The sequence below is a fragment of the Crinia signifera genome, chromosome 11 (genome assembly GCF_055691185.1).
Source record: "Crinia signifera chromosome 11, ASM5569118v1, whole genome shotgun sequence".
Taxonomy (NCBI): domain Eukaryota; kingdom Metazoa; phylum Chordata; class Amphibia; order Anura; family Myobatrachidae; genus Crinia; species Crinia signifera.
The window spans coordinates 23,891,038-23,904,377 of record NC_139227.1 but is presented as its reverse complement, the minus strand read 5'-3'; the positions used below and the strand labels follow the sequence as shown (position 1 = coordinate 23,904,377).

The window sequence follows — 13,340 nt, the reverse complement described above, 5'->3', positions numbered from 1 at the left end:
GGCTATACAGAGCAAGTAATCAAAGTTCAGTAATAACTTCTTCTTTCTGCTCCAGCACCTGCATTTCATTTGTTTATTTTCACAGCCTCGGAAATCTAAAGGACTGTCAAAGTGCCATAATATTAGCACAATAATCAGTTAATTAGTCCCTCTCCACAAACAACAACCAAGTCGTTACAAAGATACGCTGAATGTTTTTCACTCAGTTCGCGGACAGATGAAATGGTTTTCTCAAGATGTTTTGGACCCTTTAGAAGCGGTACATGGCAGGGCTTTCAGATGTACTTATTGACAGGGTACAGTACGCTCCCACTTACTACCGAGGCTCTGTGAGGACGTTGCTGAGGTACGAGAGCCACCTGCTGCCGTTCGTAAGAGCCAAAGGAATGTCTGACCCCTTCTTTGCCAACTGCAAAATTTAGTCTCATGGGAAAATAAAACGAAATGACCAAGTACAAAAATGAAAAGTTCCCCCCGACAAGAAGATTTATTAACTCTTTGAGTGCCGACATCTCTGTGAGATGATCAAAATATCCGCTAAAAAAAATGCCAGCGAATTTCACATTTGTTATATTAATTCAAATTAAAAAAAATGGGTTATATATATTTTTCCTATTTAAGATAAACATTACAGGTCATTATGATGAATAAAAAATGTTTGCTTTGGCAATTTTTACACCTGTTTTGGCAAATTCACTTGGCATTCAAAGGGTTAAGAATGGAATACTTTCGGACATGCTTAAAATAGAACGTTTTGGGGGCTATTTAAATCTGAATGCACTACTTCGATCTAGATGTTCAGTTGCTTTACTCTTCCCTTTCTATATAAAGAAGAAACAATCCATTCTATTAAGTACAGAACCCGAACAAAGGAATTTGTGCATATATACTGTAGCTCTTAATTTAAATTAATATTTCTTTATTTTTATGTTTTACCACTTACTGGTATATCAGGTGCAAATTATAAAAATTAAGTTAAATTAAATATACAGTATATAATTTTAAATGTACCACAGCATTAATTGGTTACGGTGCTGCTCCCAACAATTAAACCAACATAACCAAAATTCCACTAAAAAGAGAGAGCACACTTAAGGGGGTATTCAATCCCACCAGTGACAGTCCGAATTGTCGAGCATTTGTTTTTCTCGTTTTGCTCGACATGAATATTTAGCTCGACAAGTCGAGTTCTCGCCTATTCAAACTGTAATTTCAATCCCACCAGTAACAGTCCGAATTGTCGAGCATTTGCATTTGTTTTTCTCATTTTGCTAACTGAAAATTTAGCTCGACAAGTCGAGTTCTCATCTGCTCGACAAGTCGAGTTCTTCCCTGCTCGACAAGTCGAGTTCTCCCCTAGAGAGGAAAGTGGAAATTGTCAGAGATAGGCTTCATTTTTATAGTCAATTATATAAAAGTAGATATCTTGTTAAAAATGAAAATTCTCCTATAAAAACCATTTCCAAATCAGCAGACTGCACAATGCTGGTATCTCCCTGAAGTCTCAGTACAGGAATGAGAGCTCTGAGGTAAATTGCAATGCATTGCATTGTAGAAGTAAACAAAAGAATGGCAACAAACAAACATTGTATCCTGAGTAATTCTGCCCCAGCATGTATACAAGGGACCTAAACATAGGTGTTTGATCAAACCAGAAGTAGACATAAATAGCATACCCTCCAACATTTGAAGATAGGAAATCGGTACACATTCAGAAAGAGGGCGTGGCCATTAACAAGGGGGCGTGGTCATGGTTAAAAAAAAAAAGGGTGCAGCCACGTCCCCTTTCTGAATGTGTACTGTGTGCACCAACTACTACACCCCAACCCCATGTATATGTACCCACTTCCCAGGTTACCTCTGCTGATGGTGTCACTAGTCCTGTTGCTTGTGGACCTCCCCTTTCAGCCAGCATCGGATGTGATATTCTGTTCCCCATCTGCTGTTCCATAACAGCATCACTATAGTGGATCCCCAGCTCCAAGTGGCCAGCAGTGCAGTTCATCTGCCTTCTCCTCCTCCCCCCCGCACACCCGGGACCGGTGCGAGCTTCAGCCCCCGCGCGTGTGCTACGTCGCTTGCTCTGCCAGTGCAGGAAGGGAAGCGCCGCTCAGTCAGTCTTCTTCACTGCAGCCAGCCACTCTTCTCCCTGTGCTGCCGTGCGCACGGGCAGCACAGGGAGAAGAGTGGCTGGCTGCAGTGAAGGATCATTTCCACGACGAGAAACTAACCGATACACACTATTATACTGACTGAGCGGCGCTTCCCTTCCTGCACTGGCCTGGGTGTCATTCAGAGCAAGCGACGTAGCACACGCACAGCGGCTGAAGCTCGCACCGGTCCCGGGCGTGCGGGGGGAGGAGGAGAAGGCGGCAACACTGGAGCAGCAGGAGTTACCGTTCTGTGGCCCAGCTTGTTGTGCCAGTGCCCACCCGACCTGCAATGGCGATACAGCGCCAGTGCCCACCCAACCGCACTGACACCAGCGCGGGATCCCAAAAAACGGTACATTCGGTACACTATGATTTAGCCGGTACAGACCATTTAAAAACGGTACTGTACCGGCTAAATCGGTACAGTTGGAGGGTATGAAATAGACATGTATACAGAAGACTTTCAATGGGCAAAATGCAGCACAGTGAACATGAAAGGTGAGCAGAAAAAAAGATAATACTTCTTATATGCCAAATGGAATAATTTAAACAAATGCGTAATAATACAAGCGGAAAACTGATGCTGACATCATGGAATAATGGGTTAAAGCATCTCATATAAACATGCAGCAAATGTAAAGTTAATCAAAAGAGGAATATTTAGCAAAATATCACAAAGACAGAAGTCAAGATAAGCACTACAAACATAAGTACAATCCTGCATATACATTTAACACAATTTATGAACATGCAACAAGAGAAACTCCCTTGTCACGACAGAAATAATTGTTGAGTTAAATTTGAGGGAAGAGTGATTTCAAACAGTCGAGGTCAGGTGAATTCTTTGACATTGAATAGGATGCAGGAATTATCTCGACAGATTTTACCCAAAATAACTCGACAAGTCGAGTTATGTTAAACTCGACAGTCGAGCAAACCGAAAACCAAATCAGGTGAGCTCTGCTCGACAAGTCGAGAAAACTAGACAATGAATAGGCGACCTCATAAATAACCAACCTCTCGTCGAGAAAACAACAAAGCTCGACAAAAATAAGGAGCTCGACAGACATTGAATACCCCCCTTAATATATCTATATATGTAATTAATAAAAAGACACATTTTAAAACAATTCATTTGTGAATAGATAGAACATGATAAATAAAATAAGAATCAACTTTAAATAATCGCTCAAAATTTATCCAGAGGTCAAATGTCCTCTTACACCTGAGCCGCACCGGTTGTAGCGACTTATTCCATCTGCTACAGCAAAGGTTACGCCCGGCGTTGGCTCCAAATACAACAGAGCCATGCCGGTAGAAGCGACCTACTGACTTTCCTGCCCTATTCCATCATCCCCCTGTCCTGCGGTAATAAACCCTTAAAGATAAGGACTGACACAAAGTGCCTGGAAGCATTTGGTCTAGTGACATTTGCCTTTAATCTGCCTCAAATTGGTGCAATTTATCTCTGGCCACAATTGTTATAAATTACACAGTGGAGGCTCCCCACATACACCCCCCCCCTTCAATACAAGGACTTAAGTGGGTAAGAGCATTGGAGCTATAGTTTGATGACATTTGACCTCTGGATACATTTTTAGAGATATTTAAAGTTGATTCTTATTTTATTTATCATGTTATATCTATTCACAAATGAATTGTTTTAAAATGTGTCAATTTATTAATTAAATATATTGATATATTAAGTGCGCTCTCTCTTTTTATACACTGTAACACACAATACATGCCAGGAATTAGATATTTTACTATTTCAATTGTCCTTTAACAGAAAAAAGGAGAACATAAAAGGTCCCTTAATACCACAAATATTTGGGTCACTTATGATGTCAATTGTTCATTTTTCTCTTGTACCCCGTACTTCACATGAGGATATCTCAGTGCACCAGCAGTACTGTGGCTGACGTTCTCCACTCCCTTGAAGTCACTCCTACTCGTGAGCGGCAACTGTATTGATCTATTGTTACTCCTGGGGTACATGTTGCAGACAAAAAACCATGTACAATGCAAAATGAGGTTCTAAGGGCAGGTCCTGGATTTTACCATTAACCCAAGATTTCTTCTGCTTGCACTCAAACGTGGGTCTTATTATTTGTATTACCATGTATTGACAAAGACTGTAATACTTTGTCTGCCATAACCTCTATTTATTTTGTATCATTAGTGTCAGTAATAGTTGGTTGTTTTGACTCCGACAATACTTCCTCCTGGTTCATTGGTTTGGTGCCCCTATCCAGTGGTGGATTTCCCACTAGGCACATCCCCACGGATAGCACTTGCTGGAGGATGGCCAGCAGGCCGATGAGACCTGGACATTGTTTTCCTTTGTCATTAAGGCTTAGTTTTTTATTATTTTGTTTTGCATCTGCCGGTGGTGGAGCGGTTAAGTTATAGCGGATTGAAGTTGTAATGGTCAACCACCCTTAGTTGAACCTATTTAGTTAAACGCCTAAAGATAGTCGACCACGTCTAGATCAACAGTAACAGAAGTTAGGCGCCACCGTTAGAGCGATGGGAGCGTGGTCGACGGTCACATTCTCGACATGAGTTTTTCATGTTTTCTTGGTGCCGAATATCACCGGTGTCCCCATTGACACTGTATACGTGCACAGTGTGCCCTTGCATGGCTCACTACGCTTGGCACACTATTATAACCTCACTCTATGTCCACTTGGATAGTAAAGTTTGAACCAAGTCAACCTGTGACACTCGACAACAAAAAAACTTGAAAAACCCATGGTGGCCATGTGACCATTGACCACACTCCTGTTGCTCTAATGATGGCGTCTAACTTCCATTACTCTCAATCTAGACCTGGTCAACTATCTTTAGGCGTATAACTATATGGTTCGACTAAGCGTGGATGACCATAACATGGTCGATTTAGACATCGTAGATCTGTCGACCGGATACCGCTGGGGCAATGGGCAGCAAAATGTGGTGCGGAAGATGATGGTGAAGTGAGATCAGGACTGCTTTGGGATTGGCCCCAACATGAAGGGGTAGAACCAAGATTGTGAGGGGACCACGCAAACACAGAAATGTTCCTTGCAGTGGCCTGACCCTTAAACTTGCCCCTGTCCCCCATCTATACAATTCTAGATTACCTTGGGGAAAATACCTGATATTATTGTAAGCGTTACAGGAAGTAAGCTACTATATATGAAGTAACTCAGTAAGTACAAGTGATGACAAGCGGGTTCGTTGGATCAGACATTACATTTAAGCAGAATTATAGGGCCTCCTAGGATATAACCTGCAAAGAACCCGCAGCAGCATCACAAAAACCTAAACAAGCGACGGCAAGCCAATGGCATCATGCTGGATCATATGTCTTAGAGATCGCGCTCTGCTATAAAGCCCACCTCAACAATTCCTTCAAGGACTGCACGATTAAAGTACTAACAATAGAAATCCATAGTCCCACATTTTCACTATTAATACATGAGCTTTAAAACAGCCAACACTAATTTCAGAGGGTTTACGTTCAAGTAATGTGACCAAGCAATCTGCCGACTTACCCATTCGTCTACAATCCGACGCTTGGCTTCACCTGCCTTCTGGAGGTCTCTGCAGGCCATTATGACGAGGGCTCCGTGAAGGGACAAAGATCGAGTCGTTTCAAATCCTTAAGGGGAAAAATGAAAATGTATAAAAAAAAAATTAAATGAATAATAAAACAAATGTCCAATGTAAATGCTATAGTGATATACTGTAAACATCAGCTGTCGATAAGTCACATTAACAACCCCTACAATATATGAAGCTATCACGTAAACTATAAATAAAGGGGGGGGGGGGGGGGGCCATTTCTTTGAGTTATCAGCTTGTAAGGTACATGAACTAGTACCCTTGAGTGCCAACATCTGTTAGAGATGTGCAAAGTATTCACTAAAAATCCCAGTGTCGTTTACATTTGTTGTATAAATTCAAATAATGTTTAGCAGGAAAAAAGTTACTTGTTTCCTAGCACGGCGCCCAGATTACCTACGTACGGCACTGTAGGGGAATTGCAAATTTTTTTTTTTTAGTTAATTTATTCACTGCTTATGTCCCCAGAGCCATCTCATCACATGGCATCGCACCTCCCGCAAAATAGCATGCGATATTATGATCACATGCAATTTTCTGGGGTGCTATGCCATGACATTAGGTATACAATAATATGATTGTTAGTCCCAAAAATAGGTTTAACGCACCCCCCCCCCCCCACAATCCACACCACCCCGAAGCGTGGCCAGCGCAGTGAGCCCCGCGAGGGGCGGCGGAACGCGTCCTCCGACTTTTTCATTACCTCACTATCGACGTCGGCGTGGAGTTGATTTTATATATTGTGGCGAGAGCAGCAAGCCACCGAGAGCCGCGAGGGGACGCGGATTACTTTAATTGTATTCCGTGTCCCCTAGCGGGGCTCAGTGGCTTGCTGCGCTCGCCACATTATATAAAATCAACTCCACGCCGCCATGGATAGTAGGGTAATGAAAAAGTCAGAGGACGCGTTCCGCCACGCTTCGGGGTGGCGTGGATAGTGGGGGGGGGGGGGTGCGTTAAAACAATTTTTGGGACATATAATCATATTATTGTATACCTAATCCTAATGTCATGGCATAGCACCCCACAAAATCGCATGCGATCAAAAAAATTGCATGCGATCGCATGCGATTTTGCGGGAGGTGCGATGCCATGCGATGAGATGGCCCTGGGGACATAAGCAGTGAATAAAGTAACTTAAAAATTGTATCTCATCGCATGCCACTAAAATGGCATGCGATGCGATGAGATGGCCTGGGGACAAAAGCAGTGAATAAATTAAGTTAAAAAAAAAATCGCATCTCATTGCATCGCATCGCGTGCCACTAAAATGGCATGCGATGCAATTTTTTTTACGCAGAATAGCCCTCTACGCAATTAACGTAGTGGGAGCCGTGCTAGGAAACAAGTACCGGAAAAATTTATTTTTCCTATATAAAGTAAGCCTATTTTGCTCCGGGACCCCATCAGACAACAAAAATAATTACGGGACCCCAGCAATTTACTGCAGAAGGTCATCACATTACATGTGTAGGCAGCAGACAGCACATACATGGCAGCATTGTGGAGGCACAAAGTGATGGGAGGAGTCTAATATACTATAACCCATCACATGTGTAGTCAGCAGACAGCACATACATGGCAGCATTGTGGAGGCACAGAGTGATGGGAGGAGTCTAATATACCATAACCCATCACATCACACGTGTAGTCAGCAGACAGCACATACATGGCAGCATTGTGGAGGCACAGAGTGATGGGAGGAGTCTAATATACCATAACCCATCACATCACACGTGTAGTCAGCAGACAGCACATACATGGCAGCATTGTGGAGGCACAGAGTGATGGGAGGAGTCTAATATACTATAACCCATCACATCACATGTGTAGTCAGCAGACAGCACATACATGGCAGCATTGTGGAGGCACAGAGTGATGGGAGGAGTTTAATATACCATAACCCATCACATGTGTAGTCAGCAGACAGCACATACATGGCAGCATTGTGGAGGCACAGAGTTATGGGAGGAGTTTAATATACCATAACCCATCACATCACATGTGTAGTCAGCAGACAGCACATACATGGCAGCACTGTGGAGGCACAGAGTGATGGGAGGAGTCTGAAGTAACAGACAATTCAACAGATTTTATCAGACTCCTTGAATCAGTGACTGAGATTAGAAAAGTCATCAGCCTGATGGTCAGCAACATGGAGTCGCGACCCCATGCTGAGAAGGTCGGGACCCACTTTGGGGTCAGGACCCACAGTTTGAGAACCGCTGAAGTAAGCATTACCGGTCATTATGATGAATAAATACTTGCCAAGTTTCACACCTATTTTGACAAATTCACTCGGCACTCAAAGAGTTAATATCCCAGTGATGCAGAAATCGATAAGGAAAGCCATCAATTACCAAGGTGGCGCATGTGCGGAAGGGGAGCAAAGACTGTCACAGTGCCTGTGTGGCGCCGTCTTTCTGAATTTGGGCAGGATGTACTAAACCCTAAAATGCGATAAAACCCCAGTTTGGTTACTGCATTTTCAATATGTACCAAGCTCGAGATTGTGATGGATTCAGGAGCTTAGACCCATTGAGTAACAGCATCCTTGGGTGGTGTTAACCAATAGAGGTCTATGGGCTTCTTTTGTAACTCTCCACCTGAGCGGAATCCAATTGAATCCCTCCCAGCACCTACAACAATGCACGCAGGGGCGGATTTAGGGAGGAGGGCGCCCCTAGGCACAACAATAATGTTTACTAAGTAGGACAGTTTATAGGGGCAGTATCTGCTTGTCCTATCCATTTACACTCTATTTAAGATGGAATATAGTACAGTACAGTGGATATTTTGCAGTTATTGGTACATTTTGGGCTGACAGTACTATCACAGGCATCCAAGTGCCGCCCCTAAACATGTGCCGCCCCTAGGCCGGTGCCTCACGTGCCTAATGGGAAATTCGGCTCTGAATGCACGCCTTTCTGCGCATGCACAGATGGGCTTATGGGTCCTAAACCTTGAAATCCTTCTATCACAAGGGACAGCTGATATCGGGAGGGCTGCGCTTCTGTTGGTACATAATAGCGTTACTTTTGCCGGTATGAAGCCTATAACTGTTGTGGCGTATCATATTGCGAATGTAATACTTAGTACAGAACATCCCACGCTACAGATGGAGCACTGGTCAGCCAGCCTCCAGGATCGCCAGATGTCCTGAACTGGCACAGGCGGCAAACAAGAGCTCCAACTGACGGGGACACACAAGCGTCTCACACGCTGGCGCGTCCCCATCAGCAAGGCGGCAGGGAGCAGCTTCCCTGAACGTCTCCGCTTCCAGGAGACGGGCAGGGAGTGGGGGCAGCAAGTGGGGGATGCGGGGAGGTACAGGGGACTCAGAGTGGAACGCGGCGCGTGAGCCCCTTCCGTTGGCTGGTGCGGGATGACGAATGGTGATTCTATAGCCAGGAGCATATATATCACTAAGAGGATTACACTGCAGGAGACAAACAAGGCGATTTCACTCCATCCGGTTCATGCTGGACAAACCTTGTCTAACTTTTAGCCTGACAGCAGTGCCTTTATGCACTGGTTTTTAGCTGGATTTAATGGCGTGTTATTAAAAAGGCATAAAATTAAATAAAAAATAAAATACAAAAATATACCTACATGTATTTCTGCCCTGCTTTTCCCATTAATCCTGGGGGGGCAGGTTTCTATGTGATGACAAGTTGGGATGGGGAGAGATGCACCAGCACACCAAAAACCAACGTTTGTGAAAGGCCCCCATCTCCCTCTGCACACCCTGGCATATTAGGACAGGGCGGCCATCCTTTCCAGTGGATAGATCAGGCTGCTACCCAGCGACTGAGCCATTGCCTGCCCGTCTGAAAGGACACATAAGCTCTCAATGCTGATTTACATGTCCGGCGCGGATTTTGCCCATCCGCCGTTTTGTCGAATGGGGGAAAAATAGCTCATAGGCACCACTGTGGTTTGTCTTGGTTTCAGGGTGCCTTAGGATGTATATTACTATAAGATTAAGGGTAATATGCGCCCTTTGGGAGGTTACAGTGCTGGCCATATAGTACATCAGGCTCCCTATCACTGATTAGCCAGTAATACCAGGCCATCGTACATCAATCGGCTGCTATATAACAATGTTTCTCTGAAAAGCAATGTTACATGCTGCTACAAAATTTCCCGTGGGTTCTCTAATACCCCTTTCACACCAGCCTAAATTCCCGGGTTGAGTCCGGGAACAACCCGGTAGTAGCGCTGGTGTGAAAGGTTCCCGGGACAAATTACCGGGCTAATTTGCCGGCAATCCAACCCTGCTACGTAGCAGGATTGTTCCCGGGTTCAACCCGGGGACCTGGCTGGTGTGAATGGGGTAGGGTATATTTACCCGGGTTGACGGTCCTCGGTGTCCTGTCCGGCCGGGAATCCACGCAGGCGGCGAGGCGCAAATGGCGGGACATGCGGTGGATGATGATGACGCAGCTCTCCGGCCGCAGTGAGGGCGCCGGAGAGCTGCGTCATTTTCATCCGCCGCCTGTCCCGTCATTTGCGCTGCCGCCTCTGTGGATCCCCACCCTGCACTGAGGACAAGCAACCGGAGTGAGTATTCTCACCATCTCCTGCCCACCTCCGCCACCATCCCGCCCTCTTCACACACTAGAAAATGCAGGGACTTTTCTGGTGTGAAAGGGTCTCAACCCAGGAATGTCCCTGCTTGTCCCGGGTTTTTCTCTGTAATTCACGGGTTTGTCTCAGCATTTCTGGTGTGAAAGGGGTATTAATGCCATTTAGGATCCCCATGAGTGTCTAGGACCCTGAGAAACGATCCCACCGTTCATCCCTGCTATAGATGATAATTCTGTACAGCAGCACGGCCGGTAAGGTGAGTCAAGCCACCGCCGTCATTCCGGAAAAAATGCCATCTGCGTAAGAAGCTTAAAAACTTAAAGCGGCATATCACTTAAAAAACGCCCTAGAAAAAGACTCTGCATTATCGGTATTAGTTAATAAAAAAGGGATTGTGTCAGTACCTGCAAAGGAAACTGACGATCTCTTATTTCTATTCTCCAGCGACAGAGCCTCAAAGCTGTTTTTTTTTTTTTTTGTAAGAGAATAAAATATAATTCCCTGCAAAGCCTGTTTCCTGGACTGCTGAATTGCAACAATACTCGGAGAAAACACTCATTGCTGAGACAGGTGTATAAAGACACCCTTGGATCACTACTGGATAGACACGCAGAAAATTTACTGTTGAATTAACTGGGATAACTGGATTGTTCTAAATTTACCGAGTAAACTCTCGCTGCTTCTCACACACTCTCTGGGGACCCATTCATTGTGTACTGTACACTACTTCAAATAAAAGCATTTAAAAATTAAGTGTGGTTTGCAAGATTGATGAAGTAACCATATGTTCCCTATTAAAGCCAGTAAGACAAAAATGTATAATTACGCAGTTTAATGTACTTTGCAAATATTTGGAATTGGTCTACGGAAATCCACTAAAGTGATTAGATATTATGATGCGTAATAAGATAATACAGAGGAGTTCTGGTTTTTTTTTGGCGCAGCAAACAATTCACGTCTCGTTAATGTGACATGGCAAGGAATGCGTATTAAGAGACGTAAGTGGCAATTGAAAAAAATAATAATAATTAAAAACAAAAACGATTACTAATCAGCAAGATTGAAATGTGATATTTTTTGTCGATTTTGTGGAAATCTGCTAAGTTTAAATGACCGTGTTGTTTGAGAAAGTGCAAAAAAAAAAAGTTTAATTGCTTAGTCAAAGAGTTTATGGATTGGAGAGAAAAATCTTTCTGACAATCTCACAAAAGTGACAAAGAATTCGGCTTAATTAAAGTGCTGCAGGGGCCTTGGCGTACATGGGCTGGCTAAAGATGCAGATAGTGCCGGGATCCGATTTCCCTTTGTTTGAGAAGTAAGTTGTCCATTGAAAGGCAATCGCTGACAAACACTTGACCTTAACCTGTGCAGTGTTAAACAGAGCAAACATTATGGTATTGGGCATTCAGAGATACATCCACAATTAATACCTTATTAATACCCCTTTCACACCGCACAAATAACCCGGGTCGTTGTGCGGTGCTAAGGGCCATGTTCAATATCCCGAGTCCAGCAACCCGGCAATCCGACACGGGATAGAAGACGCATTATTCCTGGGTTGCTGGGCAGTGTGAACGGGTAACCCGGGTCGAATGACCTGGGTCCATTCACTTCTATGGAGGAGGTAGCAGCATCACTTCAGTGCTACAGTACCTCCTTCCCCACCTGATGCGCCGCCGCTCCTCCTTGCGGATGACGTCAGCGACCCGGCAATCAGAGCAAATGAAGGGTCACTCCCGGGACGGACCAAATTCCAGGTGTGATTCACAAACCCCAGACTCATATTGACAGGCCTAGTAGGTAATAAACAGATACTGGAACTGGGGTCAGGGATACCCACAAACATGGATGCTCACGGGTGTGTGGTCAACAGACGAACATGTACATTAGCGGGGTGGAGCCGCAATCTAAATCCCGTTCCCACTCCTCAGCCTCTTTCTACATAATAAGACTACCAAAACCGCAGCTTTACCCAAATATGGACAATAGAACGGATCAAAACCTGTATGTTGCATTGTATACTAACAGAAGTAGAAGCTGTACACATACACCTCTATGAATGCTGACATTGGGGTCCAATTCAGAACTGTTTGTGCAGGTCTGAATTCGGCCCCATCTCAGATGGTGGGGGTGTGCTCATGCGCACATGCAAACCATTGATGCGAACACCTTTGGCGAGCATTCGCAAAATGAATTGGGGTCCGTCCGGTGTTTTATGGGTGTGCACACAAAAAACAGGGCGCTAACGCAGACGTGGCCCTGTCTGTCTGCTTGGGGCAGGTGGATGACATCATCGCCCTCCTTGAATTCAGCGCAAAGTGTGTCCATAGGAAGAGTAAGTCCAGGCAAGGAACAGAGGAAAAAATACTCGATCGTAACCATCGTATGATTTTTCCTCTGTGCGGGTGCATGCAAGCGGATGTGTAAGCGCACACATATGCTCACATCGTAGCACGGTGCGTTCGGCAGGGTGGCATTTACCTGTTTTACCTCCATTGTTCTTAACTAGACTACTGCAACGCCCTCTACTTTGGTCTCCCAGCAAAAGAACTGCGCTACTTGCAGATGGTACAAAATGCAGCTGCAAGGCTCCTAACCAACCAGCCCCGCTCCAGCCACATATTACCCCTTCTCTACTCCCTTCACTGGCTGCCTGTAAGATGGCGAATAATTTTTAAGATTGGCTTAAAGACTTTCAAATCCCTTAATGACCAGAACCTCACAGTACTTGAAGCAGCTTCTGATTCCTTTTTGCCCATCTCGATTACTGTGATCTGAAGATAATGGACTATTAACTGTACCTAGAATCTGCCTGGGGGTAGAACTTCCAGCTTTGTGGCTCCGACTATGTGGAATCCTGTTCCCCGCACAGTGCGAGAAGCCCCCACTCTGTATTCCTTCAAAAATAGACACAAGACTTTCCTGTTCTCTCAAGCATTTATCTAATGTCCACTGTTACGCTTTTAGACCCCTAGGGTCTGACAGGGG

At 44.6% G+C, this 13,340-nt stretch overlaps 1 protein-coding gene across 3 annotated transcripts in view; it reads right to left on the bottom strand.

The window, feature by feature from the left end:
* The window catches only part of WWOX (WW domain containing oxidoreductase), a 904,953-nt gene that overhangs the window by 814,743 nt on the left and 76,870 nt on the right, over window positions 1–13,340 (bottom strand). For all 3 annotated transcript variants that reach the window (XM_083163618.1, XM_083163619.1, XM_083163617.1), the window contains exon 6: window positions 5,693–5,799. In XM_083163618.1, coding sequence (XP_083019744.1) covers window positions 5,693–5,799 — 107 coding nt within the window. The remainder of the gene's footprint in view (window positions 1–5,692; window positions 5,800–13,340) is intronic.